The sequence below is a fragment of the Aquarana catesbeiana genome, linkage group LG07, assembly GCF_042186555.1.
Source record: "Aquarana catesbeiana isolate 2022-GZ linkage group LG07, ASM4218655v1, whole genome shotgun sequence".
NCBI classification, from domain to species: domain Eukaryota; kingdom Metazoa; phylum Chordata; class Amphibia; order Anura; family Ranidae; genus Aquarana; species Aquarana catesbeiana.
The window spans coordinates 69,114,173-69,138,811 of NC_133330.1; the positions used below are offsets into that span (position 1 = coordinate 69,114,173).

At 40.5% G+C, this 24,639-nt stretch overlaps 1 protein-coding gene across 17 annotated transcripts in view; it reads right to left on the bottom strand.

The window, feature by feature from the left end:
- CACNA1D (calcium voltage-gated channel subunit alpha1 D) overlaps positions 1-24,639 on the bottom strand; it is a 524,402-nt gene that overhangs the window by 55,073 nt on the left and 444,690 nt on the right. For 16 of the 17 annotated variants that reach the window (XM_073592294.1, XM_073592295.1, XM_073592299.1 and 13 more), the window contains 6 exons: positions 21,392-21,483; positions 19,244-19,400; positions 17,352-17,479; positions 12,614-12,710; positions 10,086-10,188; positions 7,631-7,732 (listed from right to left, as the gene is read on the bottom strand). In XM_073592294.1, coding sequence (XP_073448395.1) covers positions 7,631-7,732; positions 10,086-10,188; positions 12,614-12,710; positions 17,352-17,479; positions 19,244-19,400; positions 21,392-21,483 — 679 coding nt within the window. Of the gene's footprint in view, positions 1-1,808; positions 1,897-7,630; positions 7,733-10,085; positions 10,189-12,613; positions 12,711-17,351; positions 17,480-19,243; positions 19,401-21,391; positions 21,484-24,639 lie in introns of all 17 variants that reach the window. The other variant, XR_012235243.1, reaches the window with a different exon arrangement.

A 24,639-nucleotide genomic window follows, 5' to 3' on the forward strand; every position in this document is an offset into this window, starting at 1 on the left:
GCCTGGCATATCTCCTAACTTTCTCTACTTTGAAATTAGACCTGATTCCCCTGTTGACACTTCATATAAATAGATATGATGTAAAATAAATATAGTTTGTGGGCAGACACAGACCCAGCCTTTGTTTAATTTTTTTTCATTATTATTATTATAGGCATATTTATAAAGTAGTAAATGTGATATTCACCAAACATTCAATAGTGGTGAATCATTCAATATATAATAAAGCATTAGGAAGCAATAGGAAGATTCACCTTCAGTGAATGTTTGCTGAATTTATAAATGCCCAGTTATTATGCATTAAGAAATTTGGCCCAGAAATATTGTCATCACAAGCACAATTTGTCAAAGCTGAACTACCCACAATTACATCATACATCCAAAAGTCAACAGAAAGTCAACACACATTGTACCTGTTCAAAAGGGGTTCTCAGTAGCCTATGCAATGACCACTGGAAGCCATATGCAGCACAGTAATACTGTGGAAAATCTCCCAAATCCCCATTCTATGCCAGTGATAGGAAAACTATTCTGGCCTTTTCCAGTTTTCCTCAGCCCTAGTTCTGGTTGATTCCCTTGTGAACCTTGTAATTCCACCAATAACCATGCAGTAGTGTGTATACATTTGGTATTACCTAGTTTTGGTGCTTTTGGCCTTTAAGCTATGCATATTTGAGGACATTTCAAATTTCCGACATAGCTTTTTCTTTTTTTTAGGTTTTGTATAGAGTAACAAAGAGTTACAACCTTTGTCAGGTTTTCATTGCTGTCTGTGTCGCCACTGAAGGTTTATTTCCTGTGTAGGTAACTACTGACACTATACAGAAAATGAGGAGAATCTCCCCTGTGAGAAGACTGAAAGCAATAAAAGCTCAACAGAGGTTTGGATCATTGACTGCTTTACTAAGCACAGTGTTTTATAGCTGTCTGTGTCCCTTTTGCAGAAACCTCCCCTCGTTTTTTTTGCCTTGGTGACTACTATTGTGCCAATAAATGAGGGAGTTCCTCCCCAGAGGAACAAAGACAGCAACAAAAGACAACTGTCAGGAAATCTAATCTTTCCCCACTCTATCCAAAACATAAAAAAGTCTGTCTGGAATTATAGTAGTAAGCATCACCAACAGTACACATATTTCTGCATGAGTTCCCATCTCTGAGGTTTCCATCCAGGGGTTGTTGTGTGGGTGTACCAAGGATAACATACTTACCGCCAGCAACCTTTTCCCCAAAGCTATCATTACAACTGACTCTTGGGACATTGAGGGAAATGTATGAAGGTTGAATCGTATGACACTACAGGACCCATACATGCAGGCAACATCTACCAAAGATTCTGTATTCTGAAGCATGCATCTGTATCGATATTAACAAATGTAGGGGAATACAGCTGGCAAGAGGCAACACTAGTTCCATGCCACCACCCTAAAACAGAATTGCTTCAGAATATTCTGAGAGGATAGTTGAAAGGAAAAGAGAAGGCTGCAGAGAAAGCTCAAGCACAGTAGTTACAACAAGTACAAAGCAGTTCCGTAAGGCCATGCAAGCAGTAGAGGTATACGACTAAAAAGACTGCAGTTAGACAAAAACAATGGTTTTAAATGTGCAGTATCAAGGTTTATTTTCCCCTGGTTTAATTGTTCTCAGATCTTCTTGAGTTGGGATATCAACGCTCTGTTGTTGTCACCGGCCGCCACAGTCCTGGAAGAAAGTGGCTGCGCTAGCCTAACGCCATAGCTAATGCTGCTCCTTGTATCATGCTGAAGAGCAGAGTGGCCAGCATGCTCTGCCTAAGAGACTGAGAATGTCACCTTCACAACGCTCAGCCTCCATCACCACTGGCACTGGGGGTCCTCAAGTTGCTTCCAGACCTGACCACTCCTTAAAGTTGCTTCAAGACTACAAAAGTAGAATAAGCTACAAATGACTAAAGCAAAGGCATGTACCTATTCTTATGGATGGTGAGAGAAATGGATTCTGCACCTTTAAAACACCAGACAAGTATAAGATAGCAGTAAATAAGTCACGTGGCTGATTGGCTGGTGACAGGGGAGAAGGCAGTAAATATTACCAGATATTATAAAGGCCATTATGGTGTACAAGTGTCCACTGGAACGAGAGAGAACCTAAAAACCCACGTGGCTCGGTGTACTTGGGTGAACTACACCATAGCCCGGAGCTGCTGAGTCAGATGAGGAGAAACCTATAAATTATGGCTCTGGTAACATGACACTGATTCTAGGTTGGCAACATGGTACAAAATATGTCTGTAGTCACATGATTATAATACTGGTATTAGCAACAATGTGCCAAATCTGGCTGTGGTCACATGATTATAATTCTGGTCTTAGGAACAATGTGCCAAATCTGGCTGTGGCAACATGGCTGATTCTGGTCCTCCAACAATGTACCAAATCTGGCCCTGGTGACATGGCTATGATTTTGGTCTTGGTAACAATGTACCAAATCTGCCCCTGGTACCATAGTTATGATTCTGGTCCTGGTAACAATGTAGCAAAACTGGTCCTGGCAACATGGTTTAGATTCTGGTCCTGACAACAATGTAGAAAAGCTGGCCATGGCAACATTGTAATGAACCAGATCTGGCCCTGGTAACATGGTTTATGTAACTATATACTGACATATAATCACACACATAGGTTGAACTTGATGGACTTGTGTTTTTTTTCGACCTCACCTACTATTTAACTATGTAACTATGTTATGATCCTGAGTCTGCTGGCAAGATACTGGTTCAGGATCTAATAGTATGGTACTGGCTCTGGAAGAATTGTAATAATAATATTGGTTCTGGTCATAGAGTACTGGTTTTGGCTCTGGTAAAATGGTAAAAAAATGTGGCTATGATAACATAAAACAAGTCCTGAATATAATATCTGTTTAGATGCCATTTATTCTGGTTTTGATACATTTTGGTTGGTTCTATCTTTAGTACCTGGCTTTGGTAATATGGTACAAATTCTGACACTGGTAACAAAGTTTTGATTCTGTTTTGGTAACATGGTACCAAATTTGGTTCTGCTGGGATGGTGTAGATTCTGGTAAGGCTGGGTTCACACTGATGCGAATTGGATGCGGGTTTCTCCACATCCAATTCGCATGACAGGAGAGTGTAACTGGCTCTCAATGGAGCCGGGTTCATACATTGCCAGGGCGGCCACGGAGCGCATTGCACAAGGGTCCTGTGTGTCTTTGGTTCAGTTTCAGGTCTGAGTTCAGGCAAAAATTTGGGCCCGATTCGTCCCTGAAATGTAGAACAGGAACGCACTAGACCCCAGCTGTGAGCCACGTCCACACACAGTCTGAACCCAGCCTAACACTGTACTGATCCTATTTCTTGCAATTTGGGATCAATTCTGGCACTGGTAACATGGCTTCAGTTCTATTTCTGATAACAGGGTAGTGATTGTAGCCCTAGGAACATACTACTTATACTGACTTGAGTAACATTTTACAAATTCTGTCTCTGTTTATATGGTTTGCGTTGAGGCTTTTCTACTGGTTATAATTTTGGTAACATAGTGGTGATCTAGCTAGTAACATAGAGCTGTGTCTGCTTCTAGACACATAGGTTAGATTTGGCTGTAGTAACCTGATATAGATTTGGGGTTCAGTGACATGGTGCTTACTATGAGTCTCATAATAGTAACATAATTCAGACTAGGGCTCTAATAATACAGTACATCACAGATACTTCTTGTCCCTGGGCTCTGATTGTACTGTGAAGGTGTGATGAAACAGAAAAACTGATAGGAGCATTCTCAGAGGAAGGGAATAGATACAATCTATATATACTCAACTGTGATTACAAATTTGGCAACATAAATGATTACAATAAACTAGGAATGCCTTTTCTATGAAAAAAATGACAGCAATGTTGGACAGGTACCCTCTCGCTCTGGCCATTATCACAATGTCCCCTGTCACACAGCTCAGTCTTCTCTCAGTATACATTTAAAGAAACACATACACAAAGCACATGTAGAACACATTAAGTCATCACAAGAATGATCAGTACTACAAAGAATAATATAATTAGGAAATAGAGAAAAAGATTTGCAAGAACAAGGTTAGCACATCTGCAGTTAATCACGATATAAATAAACTGAAATTTTTACTACACATATCCAGATTTAAGGCACATATTTGCATCAGTAGATGTAGAAGGAAACATTCTGTATAGCAGCAGTTACACCATGACATTCGAATTCAGTATATTGTATCTGTAAGTTAGCCATCATTCTCTTCTTAAACCCATCTACTACACCAAAAAGGTAATGTAACACATAGGAGGCTTTGAAGGCTCTACTGCCCCAACCATCATCTCTGGGCAAAAACTGAACTGTTAAAGCACCCGTGAGCTAGTAGGATACTATAGGTACAGACAGGGAGTCAGGCTAATCTCTAAAGCAGGGGTAGGCAACCTCGGCCCTCCAGCTGTGGTGAAACTAAATTGCAAGACCCTGACAATCACAGGCATGACTCCTAGAGGCAGAGGCATGATGTGATTTGTAGTTTCACCACAGCTGGAGTGCAAAGGTTGCCTACCCCTGCTCTAAAGAGTCTATGGTCAGCCCATTGGAGTAACCCAAGAATGAGAGACCAGTTTTTTGGTGGATTATGCTGTTATAGCTCTTCTCCAACCAAAACTTTTAGATTAACATTTTTACTGCTGTTTGGGTCCCCAATGAGGAAATTTCCTCTAACGTCTTAACCTAAAGACACCTGCAATCAGGCCACAAACATGAAAGGGATCATCCCCACTAAAGGCACAGACAGCAACAAAAACTGGGCAAAGGCTGTTACTCTTTCCCACTCTTTTACTGTTGTCTGTGTAAATGTTGGGGAGACTTTCCTTTACAGTTCACTATGACAGGAAATTAGGGAAATCTTTCCAGTGGAAACGTGCATCAAAAACAATCTCATTCTAAACAAAAGTTTAGGTTGGAGTTGGGCTTTACGATTTTTTCAACTGGAAACATATCTTCCAAGAGGTATGGAATAAAGAACAATTCCACCCAAAATATATATGTCACCATTTGTGAAATGCCGGAAACCCACCAACGTTTTCTTAAATTTCTTAGAAGCAATTATATTTTTGTGCTCGATTTTTCATGATGGAACACCTGCTGCAGCCATTACGGGGGGGCTTCCATGCTCCCCACTGGCTTTTTTTTTGTATATTACATTGTGGAAAGTAAAAATGCAGAAGTGGGAAAACAGTGACAACAGGAAAATTAAAGGTGGTTGGGAACACAGCAATGAATTACATAGGTAAAACCTTGCTGCTGGAGACCCTTAGATATACAAGAAGCTAATCCATGACTCAGTTCACCTAATTCCACCTATAATAGAAATATCTTGTTTTTGTACACTTTGACCCTTTGCATGCAAAGAGCTTTCTAGCCTTATCCTACTGTGAAGTGTATATGAACATCATTTATAAATATTTCATTAGTACTTTATGAAGGCTGCAGGTCAGCCAGGACTCATTCTACCTGTGCATCAGTATACTGTACTGCACGGATTATACTGTCAGCAGGACCTGAGGATGCTTATCCAGGGCAAAGCCTAAGGTTGATCTCTGGGGAAGGAAATTGTAATCTTGCCATGGGTCCCTTTGTACTGCTCATTTTGGATAGGAGATGATAAATAAGGTAATATACCTATGTTATTCCTGTCTCTTATCCAGAGGCTGGCACTCTGCATCATTGTCCAACACCCTGGAATGTGGGTGAGTCCTTGGTGACCCCACGTACAATGCAGTGCTGCTTGTCCTGCATTGTATGAGATGAAGTCAGAGAGCTGCAACCTGTCAGGCAGCGATGAGAAGGATCTCCAGGGGATCAGGCTTACAGCATGGAGGAAGCCTGCAGTAGTGAAGAATAAGGTGATTTATCACCCTATTCATCTTCTCCGGGGCAAAACGAGCAGCTAACCATTGTATGGCAGATGATCTCACTGCAAGGGAAAAGTTTAGTTTTCTCCAAAGTCCAGTTTTTAATACAAATCTGTCATATGAGAACATGGAGGCTTTCTGATCTATTCTTCTAGAAGTGTTATGCCACGTACACACGATCGGACTTTCCGACAACAAAACCGTGGAATTTTGTTCGAAGGGTGTTGGCTCCAACTTGTCTTGCACACACACGGTCACACAAATGTTGGCCAACAATTACGAACGTAGTGACATACTAGACGTACGTGATATCTCCATTACGAACGCTAGTTTTACAAGACTGAGCGGTTCCGGCTCGTCCTTGATTCCGAGCATGCGTGTTTGTACTTTGGACTTTTGTCCAACGGACTTGTGTACACACGATCGGAAAGTCAGATAACACACATTTGTTGGTGGAAAATTTGAGAGCATGCTAGCCAACATTTGTTGGTGGAAAGTCCGACAACAAATGTCTGATGGAGCATACACATCATCGGACTTACTGCCAACAAGCTCACATCCAACATTTCCCGCCGGAAAATCCGATCATGTGTACGCGGCATTAGTCATTTGGCTTTTAAGCTGACCCTTTATATTTAATGATTTGAGTCACTTACCTAGAACAAGTATGCAACTTAGGGCTTCTGATTAGGATTTCAAATCTGCCCACTAGTCCTATGTCAGTGACTCAGAAATACAAGAAATACAGTGGGGCAAGGTAACAGCCATTCAAAAAGCATTTTGTTCAGGTGCAAGTTGGAAGTGGCAGCCCCCAGATTTCTCCCATGACAGGTTTACTTTAACATCTAGGGACAATGCAGAAATCATTTTTATAACATTATCAGTGAAGTGGTAAACATTATTGCTTCTGTACTTCCTTCTATAAAAAAAAATACAAATAAATGCACAGATTTTTAATGCAGTTTATGTCCCAACAAAGAATGCACCTCCAATGAGTCTGTTTTGTGGAGTTCTCTGTTCATTTGAAGGGTAGCATTCAGTGGAGGAGATGTGGCTTGAACACACATAGATGGATTTCCAAAAGGGCAAATAGAATGTGCATTTTGCAAGTGCAATTGCACTCATTTCACGCAGGGCTTAGTAAATGTGGTAAAGCTTCACTTTGTAAAGAGTAACCAATCAGATGCAAGCCAATGCAGAGCTTTACCGCATTTACTAAGCTCTGGGGAAAAGGAGTGCAACTACATTTTAGAGTGCAAATCCACTTGCAAAGTGCACAGTCTATTTGCCTTTAATAAATCCACCCCACTGAGTAAAATCCTCTGTTCTGTCAATCTGCCAGTATGAAAACCTACACTAAGCATTTCAGATTCCAGTATCAATCATCTGCTTTTGCTTACAGTAGGTGTCATAGAATAGTTCTTTTAACAGAACTTAATTGAAGAGCATTTATGCAGCGCGCCAAGCACATTCCCATCCATTGGTTATGTACTGATGGGGTTTCCTTTTCACTCTTCTGTAAATAATGTGAAATAGATTTGAAGCTCACATAATATCTACTGGTGGCATGTAAGAAAGGGGTTAAGAAACTGTGTACACACATTTCAATATGTTTCATTACTGATTATCTTTTCCTGTCCTGGTACTAGTGAATTACAGGTACAGATGACCTGTTATGGTGCGACACATGTAAATAAAGACTTTTACACTGACCGCCTGCAGGAGGAACAACTTGGTCCAGCAACTTCATACTGGTCTTTTTCCAAATTTTCTTGATGACAGCCCTTAGCTCCTCATTGGCCTGTTCTAGATTACCTGTACAAAAAAAAGGGAAAAAATTATATGCAGAGACACAAGTGGGAATTATGCCCACATACTATATGGTATAAATGTGATTTTGATCTTAAATTGGGTCACTTTCCCTGGAAGCCTTCAGCCTCTGTAATAGTGTGCATTAGTCGGCCATACAGAATCATGGCAGTGTCTACTTCTTGATCTCACTAAAAGAAGAAACCTTTTTATTTGCCAATTGTCAAAGTCCTTGATTCAGGGCAAGTTAGAGAGTTAGTTCATGTAAGCAAGGAGGATTACATTCTGCAATTAGTTTATAGTCATCAGGCTAATGGGCTTGGGTTCCATCCAAGTCCAGAAGACAGCTGTCAGAGCTTGAGTTCCCCAATCTGCAGCTGCACATACAACAAGGAGTAAGGATGCTTGTGACATCCCTGACCTTTATATGACTGATATATATATATATATATATATATATATATATATACACACACTATATTACCAAAAGTATTGGGATGCCTGCCTTTATATGCGCTTTAATGGCATCCCAGTCTTAGTCCATAGGGTTCAATATTGAGTTGGCCCTCCCTTTGGAGCACTGGTCCAAATCATTTAGTGGAGGGGGGATTATAGTGTGGGATTGTTTTTCAGGGGTTGGGCTTGGCTCCTTAGTTCCAGTGATGGGAAATCTTAAGTCGTCAGCAAACCAAGACAATTTGGACAATTTCATGCTCCCAACTTTGTGGGAACAGTTTGGGGATGGTCCCTTCCTGTTCCAACATGACTGCGCACCATTGCATAAGGTAAGGTCATGGATGAGCAAGTTTGGGGTGGAGGAACTTGACTGGCCTGCACTGAGTTCTGACCTCAACCCAATAAAACACCTTTTTATGATGAATTAGAACGGAGACTGCAAGCCAGGCCTTCTCATCCAACATCAGTGCCTGACCTCACAAATGCGCTTCTGGAAGAATGGTCAAACATTCCCATAGACACACTCCTAAACCTTGTGGACAGCCTTCCCAGAAGAGTTGAAGCTGTTATAGCTGCAAAGGGTGGGCCAACTCAATATTGATCCCTACGGACTAAGACTGGGATGGCATTAAATTTCACATGCGTGTGTAAAGGCAGGTGTCCCAATACTTTTGGCAATATAGTGTTTTATATATATATATATATATATATATATATATATCAGATTGAGATGTGAGAAACTAGCCAGTCTAAATAAGGGGTTGAATATTAATGAATAAAAGCTGCCCATACACATTACAATATGACTATACAATCTCTGTAAACTTCTGCTACATCAACCTAACCTTTATAGAATGAGTGCCTACCTAAACATTTGTATGCAGTTTATGCATGTATTTGCATTACGTAATAATTTGTGCAGCTAAAAGAGTTTGTAAAATTATATTGTAATGTGTATGGTCAGCATGTGATTTCAAAAAAGCACAGACAAAGACAATGACATCTTATCATCTCAACATTTAGCCCGGGTTCACACCTATGCGAATTAGAGGTGCGTTTCCGCACCTCTAATTCGCATAGCAGGAGAATGTGACTGGCTCCCTATGGAGCCGGTTCACATATCTCCGGGGCGGCTGCGGTGCGCACTGCACAAAAACGCTGTGCGTCTTTGGCTGCGTTTCAGGGCCGAATTCAGGCATAGAATCGTCCCTGATTCGTCCCTGAAACGGTGAACAGGGACGCACAGCGCTCCTGTGCGGTGCGCAGCGTATTATGGTGTGAACCCGGGCTTAATGAAAATCTAAAATTCTAACATTTCATTACGTCAGACCTTATATTTGTCATTAAGGTGACTGTGAAGGCAGCCTAAGTTGTTGAGGACCTCATCTTCTGATAACTGTCTTGGTTATTAAATCTGCTGCCAATAAATATCCACTCAGTCACTAATTTAGTATTGCACACAAGTCAAGTAATATGTTGCTAGAAAACAAAATTACCCAAAAAGTTAGTCTATTGTTAGGTATGTGCACAGAAACATTTATTTTTCTGCTGCAAAAAAAAAAACAAACACAGGCAAAAATGTCACTACTATAAAGTAAAAAAAAGGAACTACAAGGATCAATACTGCAGCATGTCACAATTGTTATGCTGGAAAAGGACAAAATTAGAGACATATTTTGAATGTCCATGTGGACCAAGACACAGCAAGATGTTTGACCCTCACTTTCTAGGGAAAAAAGGTCTAAAATATATTGAAAGCTGAAAGTCTATTGTGTGCACACAAATCCTTCCCGAGATCCTCCACTCTCTGCCCTCCATTGCCAACATGACACAGTTCATTGTTTCTGTATTTGTAAAATGTTATTAACTCATTGGAATAAAGTATTGGTTTGCAATTACATACCCTCTGTTTTGATTTTCAGGGCTGTTCTAACCAAAGCGAACAATGTAGCATTAAACATTACTGTCCCATCGCTGTTCAGGGGCATATTCATGGCTACCAGTCTCTGGTGAAGGAAAACAAGTGTTAAGATTTGAATATTCCCAATTAAACAAAGAGATTCAAACGTTCAATCTTTGTCATGTTTCCATGCATGAATCTAATTGGCTGTTATGAGACAGAGTCTGCCTCAATCTCATACAGTTTTTACATTAGAAATTTTAATACATGTGCCTTTACTGCTTTTTGTATTCATTTGTGACTAAACTACATTGATACACCATCAGAAAAGTACATTGTAAATAAACTGTTATAATCACAGCTCATACCCCATGCAGAAACTGTTGAATGGCAAAGATAGTACAAAGTAACGCTCAATGTAATGGTAATGGTTGTTCAGAGGCTTAAAAGAAAATTAAAGGAGAAGTCCAGCCTAAGCTCGTTTGGCTGGGCTTCTCCTATGGGTCACAGGAGTGCAATTCATTTTCCACTCCTGTGACCTGTTTTCAGCAGAGAGCGGACTGATGACATCACAGGAATCAGTCCAGGCTCCGCGTCATCACGACAATAAAGTCTGGATCCGCCAGGTGCCTGGACTGACAGCTGTGTCAGCCTCTCAGCGAACCATTGAGAGCCTGAGACGGCCGTTCCCCGGCCCTCCACAGCTCAGCGCTCCAATGAGCGAGGAGGGAGAAGAGCAGAGAGCTGTGACTGACAGTCTACAGCTCTCTGCTCACGGAGCTCTGAAAACCGAGCGATCGGCTGTGTTCGATGACTCGGTTTCCAGTGTAGAGGCCCTGAGAACCGAGCCATCGGCGACGTTCAATCGCTCGGTTCTCAGTGTAGTGGCGTCAGGGGACAGATGCAGCATCGGACCGATGCTGCATCCACCTAGGTAAGTATGATGGGGAAAAAACCCCAAACCCATACTTCTCTTTTAAAGGATTTTTTTAAGGATATATATTTACCTAGGTGGATGCAGCATGGGTCCGATGCTGCATCTGTCCCGCAGCGCCTCTACACTGGAAAGCGAGTGATCGAACACAGCCGATCGCTCGGTTTTCAGAGCTCTGTGAGCAGAGAGCTGCCGACTGACATGGTGCCTGGACTGACATTGGTGATATCAGCAGAGAGCAAACTTCAGCCCCCAAAACAAACTGCACTCCTTTGATCCATAGGAGAAATACAGCCAAACGAGCTTTGGCTATATTTCTCTTTTAAAGTCCCTACATGGATCGAAATATGGTCAGTTCAGCAGGGATCAGCCAAATTTCAATTCATGTACAGGCACCATGGTTGTACAGAAGTCAATATATCAATCAACTTCTGTAGAACCTCCTGAACAATCAGTGCCACCGGCTATAGCCGGCAACACTGATCATCGTGTTCTAACTGCGGGGAAGGCTCCCGCTGTGAGAATACAAAAGCTCAGTGGGAGTGATTCCCTTATGCACCGCAAATGTGTGGATTGGGAATCAGCACTTTTTTTTTCCTTCAACCTATTGGTTGGAAAAAAAAAGATATATAAAGTGTGGCCTTAGACTTTCCATACAGAGGCAGACTCCCCACTGTAAGACAGCCAGTAGGACTTCTGCCTGTTCTCTCTAAAGACCCTTGGAATCGATATAATCTTTCTTCTAACTCTGCTGACATGTAGATGTGGTGTTTGAACAGAGAAACCTTTTCTTTCAAAGATCCTGGAAGATCTAATTAAGATAACAAGCACTACCTTTACTTGTTATCCATAGTTAGGCTACATTCAGTTGGGTGATCTGCAATTTCCAGTGGCAGGAATCTGTGAATTCCTGTGCCAGGAATGTTTGTTGTGTGCAAATAGCTGCAGTGGCTATTTGTGACTGTTTGCACAGCCAGCAATTACCTGCAAGAATTGTGGCTGGATTAGTTTTGTCGCAATCACCACAGTCAATCGCTGGCTGTGCAAGCAGTCACTATGACAGGCTGACAATGGCCACAGCTATTTTTGACTGTTCGGAAAGGCAGCGATTATCCGCAGTGATCGTGGTTGTATATATTTCATCTGAATCGAGTCAAAATAACTGCAGGTATTTGCACATACCTGTCATTCCAGATGCAGGAATGCTAATTCCTGCTGCTACAAATCGCATTGTGTGTTAATTGCCCATCTAAAACTATCTACTTCATTACCTGATTCTCAAACTACTGAACCACTATAACTATATGACTAGCTTGCAATTTACCATATTTTCAATAATATGGTAGGGATAGTATATGGTCACCTAGAGCTCTCTGATTATGTTTGCAATATAAAGCTGGTTGAAAGTGATGTAAAACTGTTGGAAAATTGCGTTAATGTATTGCAAGGATAATATCGACTCACAAGAGAGTCAGTGATTTTCTAGTCCTGACTCTCAACCAAGGGAACACAGAGATTTATTTATTTTTATTCAAAAAATTAGGTGCAACATGAGTGTATATTACATGTATGTCTGTATCATGTATATTTATCTTACCTTACATGCAACTCTGTGTGGGCATAATTTTCCAAAACCCAAAGGAGGCTGAATACGACGGAGCAATGTGACCACATCCAGGTGTTTTATCCTTCCTCTAGATTACACAAAAAAGTTAATATATGCATGACATATATGAAGTGGAAAGTGAGTCATACTCTAATAGGACAGTATTTATTTAGTACATGTAAAGCCAATTCACATCTGTTATCAACCAAGCTGACACTTAATAAAGGGAACCCGTTTTAGAGTACCTGGCGTAAGGTTACATTATAAAAAACACTACTTGCTGGTAATATCTTACATCTTAGATTCCAGAGTTCATTATTCTCAGGAACTTACTTCCTGGTTCCCTGTTGCCCTCACTGCCTCTGAAGTTGATGACATAACAAATCACAGGATCAGCTGACCAGAAGTCTGGGATGTCTTACTGGCTCATCATTCAATACGGGCATTGTAAATAATACAATGAGGTGGGTAGAGCCAAGAACATGCAATGTAACATGGGTAAAGGTATTTCTTATTTCAGTTATTTTAAAAAGCAGAGGAAGCAACATAAATTAAACTCTTAAAATATATTTTTCATGCAATGCAATGTCCATATTAAAGTAAATCTGTATCAAACAATAACAAAATGCAAACATATTAGAACTGTCCAGTAGGCACCAATGCCTGCTCCTATTCTAAAAATGCCACCTGCCACTCAGAATGCCTTAAACATCCATTTTAAATAACATCTTTCTGCATGTTTCTATTTGAATAGGGTTTGGCACACCAAACCATCCATCTTAACCCACAAGTGGTAGTGCTTAGGACTGGTGGCTAGCCATCTAGGCACCCTTATAGAAGGCTGGGAAGTGTATCCCATTCTGCATACCCCAAAGAATTTTGGATGGGTAACAGTACATGCTCAGCAGATAATGTATGGAGATTGGAGCAGGCAATTTATGATGCATGCTTTAGAGCATAGTATGTCTTATTCTGCATTTTATAATCCTAATACAGGTTTATATTATATTAATGAGAATTAAAATGTAATTTATTGATACCAACACGCAGACTTCCCATAGCTGACCATTGTATTTCCTATGATGCTATAGAAAAATGTAATCCTAAAAGTGCACTGCAGACATACATAGGATAGCAGCTCAATGTATAGACCTCTTACAGTGGGGGAAATAATTATTTGATCCCCTGCAGATTTTATAAATTTGCCCACTTACAAAGAAATAAAGGGTCTATAATTGTTATCATAGGTATATTTTAAATGATAGAGACAAAATATTAACCGAAAATCCAGAAAAAACACATGCTACAAATGTGTTGAGTTGCAGTTCAGTGAGTAAAATAAGTATTTGGTCCCCAACCAATCAACAAAAATTCTGGCTCCCACAGATTGGCTATAGTATGTGCTCATGTTGTACATGGATTAGTCCTGTCAATTTAAGAAGGTGCTCCTAATGACAGCTCGTTATCTGTATAAAAGACACCTGTCCACAGAAACTCTTTCTTGCATTCAAACCCCATCATCATTGGCAAGACCAAAGAGCTGTCAGCGACAAGATTGTTGACCTGCACAAGAAGCTTAGTGAGAAGGAGACAACTGTTGGAGAGATTATTCGCAAATGGAAGAAATACAAATTAACCATCAATCACCTTCGGTCTGGAGCTCCATGCAAGATTTCACCTCATGGGGTAAGGATGATCATGAGAAAAGTGAGGGATCAGCCCAGAACTTCACAGGAGGAGCTGATGAGTGATGTCAAGGCAGTTGGGACCACAGTCACCAAACAAACCATTGGTAATACAATACGGCACCATGGTGTATGGATTGAAATCCTGCAGTGCCCGTAAGGTTCCCCTCCTCCAGAAAGCACGTGTACAGGCCCATCTGAAGTTTGCCAATGAACATCTAAATGATGCAGAGAAGGATTGGGGGAAAGTGCTGTGGTCAGATGAGACCGAAATTGAGCTCTTTGGAATGAACTCGACTCGCCGTGTTTGGAGGAAGAAAAATGCTGACTATGACCCTAAGAACACCATCCCTATAGTCAAGCACTGAGGTGAAATCATTATGCTTTGGGGCTGTTTCTCTGCTAAAGGTACAGGCTGACTTTGCCGCATTGAGGGGCCAATGGATGGGGCCATGTATTGTAAAAGAAATAAAGATGTATCCCTGCGCTGTGGTGGGGCGGAAGCTGACACAGATAAGTAATATACTAAACTTATAAATAATCTTCAGAAAAAGTGTAGCACCAAAAGTAAATGAACTGCGATGATATATATATATATATATATATATATATATATATACATACATACACACACACACACACACACACACAGTCAGGTCCATAAATATTGGGACATCGACACAATTCTAATCTTTTTGGCACTATACAACACCACAATGGATTTGAAATGAAACGAACAAGATGTGCTTTAACTGCAGACTTTCAGCTTTAATTTGAGGGTATTTACATCCAAATCAGGTGAACGGTGTAGAAATTACAACAGTTTGTATATGTGCCTCCCACTTTTTAAGGGATCAAAAGTAATTAGACAGATTAACAATCATCCATCAAACTTTCACCTTTTTAATACTTGGTTGCAAATCCTTTGCAGTCAATTACAGCCTGAAGTCTGGAATGCATAGACATCACTAGACGCTGGGTTTCATCCCTGGTGATGCTCTGCCAGGCCTCTACTGCAACTGTCATCAGTTCCTGCTTGTTCTTGGGGCATTTTCCCTTCAGTTTTGTCTTCAGCTTCATGCATGCTCAATTGGATTCAGGTCAGGTGATTGACTTGGCCATTGCATAACATTCCACTTCTTTCCCTTAAAAAACTCTTCGGTTGCTTTCGCAGTATGCTTCGGTCATTGTCCATCTGCACTGTGAAGCGTCGTGCAATGCGTTCTGAAGCATTTTGCTGAATATGAGCAGATAATATTGCCCGAAACACTTCAGAATTCATCCTGCTGCTTTTGTCAGCAGTCACATCATCAATAAATACAAGAGAACCAGTTCCATTGGCAGCCATACATGTCCATGCCATGACACTACCACCACCATGCTTCACTGATGAGGTGGTATGCTTTGGATCATGAGCAGTTCCTTTCCTTCTCCATACTCTTCTCTTCCCATCACTCTGGTACAAGTTGATCTTGGTCTCATCTGTCCATAGGATGTTGTTCCTGAACTGTGAAGGCATTTTTAGATGTTGTTTGGCAAACTCTAATCTGGCCTTCCTGTTTTTGAGGCTCACCAATGGTTTACATCTTGTGGTGAACCCTCTGTATTCACTCTGGTGAAGTCTTCTCTTGATTGTTGACTTTGACACACATACACCTACCTCCTTGAGAGTGTTCTTGATCTGGCCAACTATTGTGAAGGGTGTTTTCTTCACCAGGGAAAGAATTCTTCAGTCATCCACCACAGTTGTTTTCCATGGTCTTCCGGGTCTTTTGCTGTTGCTGAGCTCACCGATGCATTCTTTCTTTTTAAGGATGTTCTAAACAGTTGATTTGGCCACACCTAATGTTTTTGCTATCTCTCTGATGGGCTTGTTTTGTTTTTTCAGCCTAATGATGGCTTGCTTCACTGATAGTGACAGCTCTTTGGATCTCGTATTGAGAGTTGACAGCAACAGATTCCAAATAGCACACTTGAAATGAACTCTGGACCTTTTATCTGCTCCTTGTAAATGGGATAATGAGGGAATAACACACACCTGGCCATGGAACAGCTGAGCAACCAATTGTCCCATTACTTTTGGTCCCTTAAAAAGTGGGAGGCACATATACAAACTGTAAATACCCTCAAATTAAAGCTGAAAGTCTGCAGTTAAAGCAAATCTTGTTTGTTTCATTTCAAATCCATTGTGGTGGTGTATAGAGCCAAAAAGAATAGAATTGTGTCAATGTCCCAATATTTATGGACCTGACTGTAACTCCAATCTTGCATGGAAAGCAACAATAAAAAAAACAATATAGTGAAAAATATAGATTTAAATGCACAGTCCCACGATAGGATCAGCAATATAAACCTATTGGTGAAAACACAATAGTTCAGTGCAAAGATGTGTACAAAAAATTGGTGGTGACTTGAAAAGTGAAGAGGTGATCCAGTATAATGCTCCAGAATCATCCACCGCACCCCTGTGAATCGGACACTCACCGAAAAATCTCTCTGCCGTTACAGCAGCAAACACGCACTTAGTGTAGATCCGCCATCTGATGTGGGGAAGGTTGTTCAGCAACTCGCACCATCCAGATGTAGCTGTAGTAAATAAAGCTCACCGGGAGCCAGATGAAGTCTCCATAGTGTAGTATTTATTGTATTTTAAAAGCCAAAATAAAATTAATCATAAAAACACATGACAATGGGTGCCACTGCCGACCCGGTATTGGACTGTGGCCTGACGTCAGCACAAGTGTCTCCTCCCTGACACGTTTCATCTAATAGGATGTTATCAAGGGGTTCTCTAGTGTCAGACGTCAAACTTTTTCCCTCAGCCAGAACACTGAAGATGGGTCGTGGATGGGTCTTCCAAGTACTGAGTCATGTTTTGTTTGGGGATTAAATACTTATTTTACTCACGGAACTTCAACTTAATTGCTAACATTTGTATCATGTGTTTTTTTCTGGATTTTTGGTTCTGTCTCTATCATTTAAAATAAACCTCTGAGATAAAAATGATAGACCCTACATGACAGATGATGAAGAATAAAACTGACTTGGCCTCTGGATCATATTCAGACCAGATTCTTTTAAATTCATCCAGATGATGAGGACCCAAAATCGACCAATCACGTGTCAAGTAGTCAAAGTTGTCCATGATGACAGCCACAAACAAATTAATAATCTACAAATAAAGAAAAACAATTAGTAAACGGATACCCAGGTTTTCACTGTGCAATGCAAACAGTGAACCAGTTGATGTTGTTAAAGTTGATCTTTCACTAAATGTGTAAAGTATTCTCTTTTATTTCTTCTTCCTACTTATATATTTCCTTACTTTTTTAAATTGAATTTTCTAAATAGATGTTTTTACTTCATTCCTGGTTTCTTGCCTAGGTGATAGTGACATAGCACTTCCTCTATCCGCAGCATCCTGGGATATGCATCTTACCTCTCAGAATGATGCAGAACTGCAAGTGCTTAAATCCTGCATGATTTAGTGCCTGCATAGGGGACACTATGGCAACCATTAAACAACATCACAGGCAGCTAGGTCTTATTCTGTACATGCTCAAGATCTAGCAGTGCATCACCAAGGGGGCGGCTGTGAAAACCATGAACTGCAGGTTGGATCCCAAATACAATATGGTTCCGCAGAATCAAAATAACGCTGGCATAACCGCAGCAGCAAGGCATCAAGACATCACTGGACTCCATAGACTTGTATGTATTTTTTTATTTTCATATGTTGATTTTTATTGTAACTGATTTGAATTTTTAAATCTAGGTGGGAAGACTTTATTAAATAGGGACTCATCAGATATTTTTTTTTTTTTTTTTTTAGCTTTGGCTTAGTTTCTACTGCTCCCTTGGACACTGTTGATAACTGTCACTATCTATTTCTAAGAGCAGCAATAAAAACTTGACAGAGATTATAACTTTTCATTTTGCATTATCCAAAACAAAAAAACAATGCTTTTAATGGAGTTTCATTTTATCATAAAAGTAATTATGTCATAAAACCGTGCAATTCAAATTGAGCACAAACTGAAAAAAAGTAATTTTCAGTGAAAACTGCATGTTAAAACCATCATTAGATCTAATTGGATCTGGAGATAAAGACAGTAGAGGACAGATGTAAAATTAGATTTTTCCAAGAAAAATTGAACTTTGCTCTCATCCAGCGGTCTCCAAAGTGTGGCCCTGTGGGCCGGATGCTGCCGTTTGCCTGCCTTTATCCGGCCCTTGGGGCACCATTCATCCAGTGCCACCAACAATGGGGCATAATTCCTGTCACTGACACCAACAATAGGGTACTATTTCTCCCACTGAGGCCATCAAAAGTGGACAATTTCTCCCACTGATACCAATGAAGGGGCACAATTCCTTCCATTGACATCAACAATGGGGCAGAGTTCTTTCCATTGACATCAACAATGGGCCACTATTCCGCCAACTGACGCCAACAATGGGGCACTATTCCTTCCACTGACATCAACGAGGAGGCACTAGTCCTCCCACTGACACCAAAGATGGGGCATCCTAGGTATTTTATAGGACAGGTGGTGGTACCAATCAGTAGTAGGTGCAGAACAGGTGGGCCAAGATTTATAAAGTCGGGATTTGCATATAAGTTTGCTTCGACCTCTGGATCCACAATTGTTTTGACACGCTGTGTTCATTTAAGTTAGCTAGCAATCATATTTTTGTAAACCTCTGCTGAGTTTGGATTGTCCAAGTTAGTGGGGCATACAATTATTGAATTGTAAATCATCCAATAACAGTCAGAGCTAATCTTTCCTTAATATATCAGACCAGAGCCTGTGTATGCCAGATCCAAGTAAGGTAGTGTGTACTAAATGAGGGTGGTGGAGGGATGCAACACTCTGGCTTTCTACCACAGTCATTGAAGTGGCTAGTTTTATGGTATGAGTATATTCTCACTTACCAGAAATGCACACAGCATGTAAAATGTGATGAAGTAGACAATGGCAAAATTGCTCCCACAGCTGAACTCTTCTGTGTTGTTATCTGAGTCTGGGTCACAGCGCTTCCCTGGTAAACAAGCCAACATTATGTCCTGCCAGGCTTCACCAGTGGCACACCTTGTAATCATTACAAGAGAGGTGGTAAACATCAGCATACATAAAAAATAGTTTTAAAAAACTTAATAAACGTTACATTTTTTTATTTAACTTTAAAAAATACATAAACATACAATTATAAAAAATAAAATATCAGACTCAAACTGAACCTTAAACTGGGTACACACAGGCCAAAGGTCAGGAGACTTTTGCTGTCAGAACACAACAGCTCAGTGGGGGAGATCGCTTTACATACTCTGCATGGCGAGTACAGCGGCTCTGGCCGGAGCTGACAGTTTTTTTTCTAGTTCAACCCGCAGAATTGAATGGAAAAAACCCTAGAGTGTGCACCCAGCTTTAAAGTGACGTCATCCCGTGCCGGCCAATGAAGATGGCCAACACCCGACACACTGGAGATGATGCTAGCACCAGTGAGGGAGTGTTCAGAAGGGGAGTATCCTCCCTTTGAATTTTCACAAGATGCTCTAGCACTGTGTAGGAGTGCATTATCTGGGGATCTGGAAGCCTGCACTGTTAATAAACATTATCACCAGGACATTAGATGTTCCCTTTATTCCTGCTTGGTTACAACTTAAAATTTTGTCACCAAGACAAATAGTGTGAATCTTCTTAATAAGAAAATAGACAGGAACACAAATCTCCAAGTGTTCAAGGTTTTTGAAGGAAAAAAATGATTCAGAGCTGAAAAAAATCAGCTTATAGCTTTTTCTGCTATAAATCTTTTTTTTTTTTTTTTACTAGATTTTTCTGTGCTCTTACTTGAATTTTTTTTTTCCAATAAATTTTTATTAAAGTTTCAGGAATACAATAATAACAAAGATAAACATTATTCTATGTTTGTAAGATATTCACGTTGTTACATAGAGTATGTTAAGACAATCTGATGTGATTAATAGAGAGTGAGAAATCCATTGAACAAATCTGTGATCAATACATATAGAAAGTACTTCTTGTTTTTATGAACCGATTGGGAGTATGGGGGAGATGGTTCAAGGGTTGTTAGTGAGATGTGCAAGTAAACTATTTCAACTACCCAAACACCCCCACTGGGAGCTAGCTGTGGTTGGGTGGGGTAGAGAACTGGGAGGTTTGAAGATATAGTAATTCAGGTTTACGCAGGTACATGGTTGGATCCATTTTGTGTCCAACGTGATGGAACTGAAGTAAGTTCCACCTATGTGGTAGATAGTCAAAAACAAAGGGGGCTAGGGGAGGGATCATGGTTGATCAAGGGTTGGTCATGAGGTTTTGGAATTCCCTGAAGTGTGTCCAGCAAGCCCAGGTCATTTGATACTTAGTTGGGGTTTCTTTGGCTTGATGAATGAGGGCTTTCATGTTTGCTATTTTGTCTATGTCACAAAGCCACTCAGAAATCTTTGGGGGGAGGTCATCCTCCAGTGCACCGGGATGCATTGTTTGGCTGCATTGACGAGGTATAGGGTGAGAGATTTTTCGTATGCCGAATATGGTATGGAGGTGTGATGAAGGAGATATTGGGCTGGGGTGATGTCTGGGGTGCGGGTTGTAATGTGGATGGTTAATCGGTGTACTTCCTTCCAGAATGTTTGTAGAAGTGGGCACTCCCACCATATGTGGATCATGGTATAAATAATTTTTACCATTAAAAACCTTTGGCTCTTGGTCATTTATTTGGCACTCTCACTAGATTGTATGTATATGGATTCTCAACTTTGGGTTCTTTCCCTATTTCTAAGGGAAGTCCCCATTTTATGGAATACTGCTGACCTGGAACCACTGTGCCCAGTGACAATTTCAGTGAAAATCTGAAACCAGCACCCCGTCTTGGGTTAGGAATACAAATCTGACAAGGATCCTTATCCCTTACCACATTATTTAACATTTAAAATAACAAATGTTTTAATTTTAGATACACTTTAAATACAAGTCAGAGATGTCTGCACCCATATTTATATCCTTAGTGCTTCCTTTAAAAAAAGAAATCACCAGATGGGTGTTAAAATAGTAATTACCTGAATAATAGGAGCACAGCCTGTGGAAAGGTCTGGAAATTGTTGTTCCTGTTTATCTGGGTGTTATCCCTCATTGCAATTTTACCAAAAACCTGCATAACACAAATATAGATTATTCGTTTTTAATGAAACAAAGTACCTGGAAGTTTAAAAGAAATACTTGGTGGCTAATAATAGCAATTACACAAAGCAAAAAAAAAATAAGTAAAAGTAAATGTTCCAATAGCTCTCTAGAGACTTGAAGTTTCACTCTGACTGTTCTATGCAGTGTAAAGTGTTAGTTTAACTTTTCAGAAAAAATGAGACAGTGAACTAACATACCCGCCCCCCCATCCCTGGTGCCCGCTGTACTTACCTCTGTGGTTGCACAGCTGTTAGTGACCACACAGTCAGGACAGTGGTCCAGGGATTTGAAATCTCACCTCTTCCCCTCTTCTCTAAACAGGGCCTTCGGGACGGATCAGAGCAATTCCAATTAGTCAGCAGTTGCAAAGAGCATTGCTCCAAACCACCCCAGAAGTCCCTGAAGAAAAGGGAGAAGAGCAGGGATTTCAACTCCCTGGACTGCTACACCAGCTGCGTTGGCACTGCCAGCTCAGCATCCACAGAGGTAAGTGTAGCGGGAACCAAGGGGGCTGGAAAGGATGTACAGTATTAGTTCACCTTTTAATTTTTTCTGAAGAGAACCTTAAAGCAAACCTGGACTTTTCCCATGCAGGGCAGATTGTGTTTGCTTTATTGCCCCCATTCCCAGCAGCACATATCCACCATTATTTCACTCCCTCATCACTCCACAGCCAGGAAGACTGGACGCCCTGTGCCAATAAGAGTTTAAACAGGCCTGATTAGTCTACTCAACCTCATGTAACAGCCCTGGGCCAATCAATATGCACCAGCGGTGTCAAAAGAGTAAAAGGGGATCCCCCTCTTCTTTTTTTTTTAGAAGTGTCTATATCTATAGCTTTTACCTTCCTTAATGTATATTGTTGCTTTACCTTTGAAGCGGTACATGCTTTTAATTGTGTGGTTTGCCCTTAAATAGAAAATCTTTAATCTAAACCACCATTTGTTGATGCCTTTAGAAGCACCCAGTGTTCTATTCATAGTTACATAGTTGGTAAGGTTGAATAAAGACAAAAGTCCATCCAGTTCAACCTGTGTGTGTGTGTGTTTGTAGAAAAAACATTTCCCATATCCCCTTAATTTGTTTTCATTAAGATGCACGTCCAAGAGTCTTTAAAAACTATCTATACTTCCTACCGACACCACCGATTGTGGAAGAGAGTTCCACATCCTAACCATCCTGACATTGAAAAACCCCCTACGCAGCTTAAGGTTAAACCTCTTCCAGTCTCATCGTGTAAAGTATTCCTTTACTTTTATACGACTAGAAAATGCTAAAGCCCTTAAATCAGTACAACCAGAATTTTCAGAAGTCAATCGATGGAAGCCTATATATTGCTCTCAGTCTGGTTTCCTTCAATATTTTTACTTTATTGTAAGCATCGTACTAGTCATCAACTTAGGCCTGGTTCACACCTATGCATTTTTTAGCGTGTCTCCAGTTTTACAGAAACACACTACAGTCCATTTAACATGGTTTCCTATGGATGTAGTTCACATCTGTGCATTTTATGGAAAGGGCCAGGGACTTTTTTCTGGCTTTTGGTTCCACAGACTTCAATGGATCAAAAACGTGTATTGAAAAATGCTAAATGCACCTGGGTTATGCAAACTGCAACCTGCATAGGTGTGAACCAGGCCTTACAGACCAGCACTCTCTGCAATACAACGAACTGTACACATTACAGGTGGTATCACATGGGAGCTGTTCCTGCCAGTGATTTTATTCTCAAATCCTGTCCAAATAGACCAGGGATTCTTAACTGGGGGTATCCACAAACTTTGGGTATTTGGAAACCAAATGATGGGGTATGCAACAGGATCTCTAAATAGTTTAAGACAAAATTGGAACAGGATTTTCTGCACTATCGAACCTTAAATGTTATCTAATTTCTCAAAAATAAGGACACATGTCTGACAGGTTTACAGCATTCCCCATTGTGATGATGTAGAGATTACCCGCTCAGTGAGGTGTTTTTGCAAGGTAAATCTCATTTATAAAATGACTGGCACATAAGCTGATCAAATATCACTTACTACATTATACAAGCAGTATTTGCAGGGAATGAACCCCTTTATACCTGATTTCACTATAGATTATCTGATAGAAGGAGAGAAGCCTAGGTCTAATGCCTAGTACACACTGTCAAAAAATTGGATGCCAAAAATCACATTTGGAGCAATCATACAATAATCTAAACGTTAGTACACAAGTGTCCATCACAACAGTTCATCCAACAATATCGGAAGGGACAGGACAAGCACAACATTTTTTCAATGAGTCTATTTAAAGGCCTTACTATTACTGAATAAACAAGCAATTTATTCGCCGGTGAGTAAATTAGTTCTCTGTGGAATAAATCTAGCGGTAAGATAAATGCAATAATTACTAATAACAACTTAACATGTAGTTATGTTCATCAAGCAGCAATTTTAATGACTGTAAGTGAACCTTATCAGCACAATTTAGGGATATATATATATATATATATATATATATATATATATATATATATATATATATATAGTATCTCACAAAAGTGAGTACACCCCTCACATTTTTGTAAATATTTTATTATATCTTTTCATGTGACAACACTGAACAAATGACACTTTGCTACAATGTAAAGTAGTGAGTGTACAGCTTGTATAACGGTGTAAATTTGCTGTCCCCTCAAAATAACTCAACACACAGCCATTAATGTCTAAACCACTGGCAACAAAAGTGAGTACACCCCCAAGTGCAAATGTCCAAATTGGGCCCAAAGTGTCAATATTTTGTGTGGCCACCATTATTTTCCAGCACTGCCTTAACCCTCTTGGGCTTGGAGTTCACCAGAGCTTCACAGGTTGCCACTGGAGTCCTCTTCCACTCCTCCATGATGGCATCACAGACCTGGTGGATGTTAGAGACCATGCGCTCCTCCATCTTCCGTTTGAGGATGTCCCACAGATTCTCGATAGGGTTTAGGTCTGGAGACATGCTTGGCCAGTCCATCACCTTTACCCTCAGCTTCTTTAGCAAGGCAGTGGTTGTCTTGGAGGTGTGTTTGGGGTCGTTATCATGTTGGAATACTGCCCTGCGTCCCAGTCTCAGAAGGGAGGGGATCATGCTCTGCTTCAGT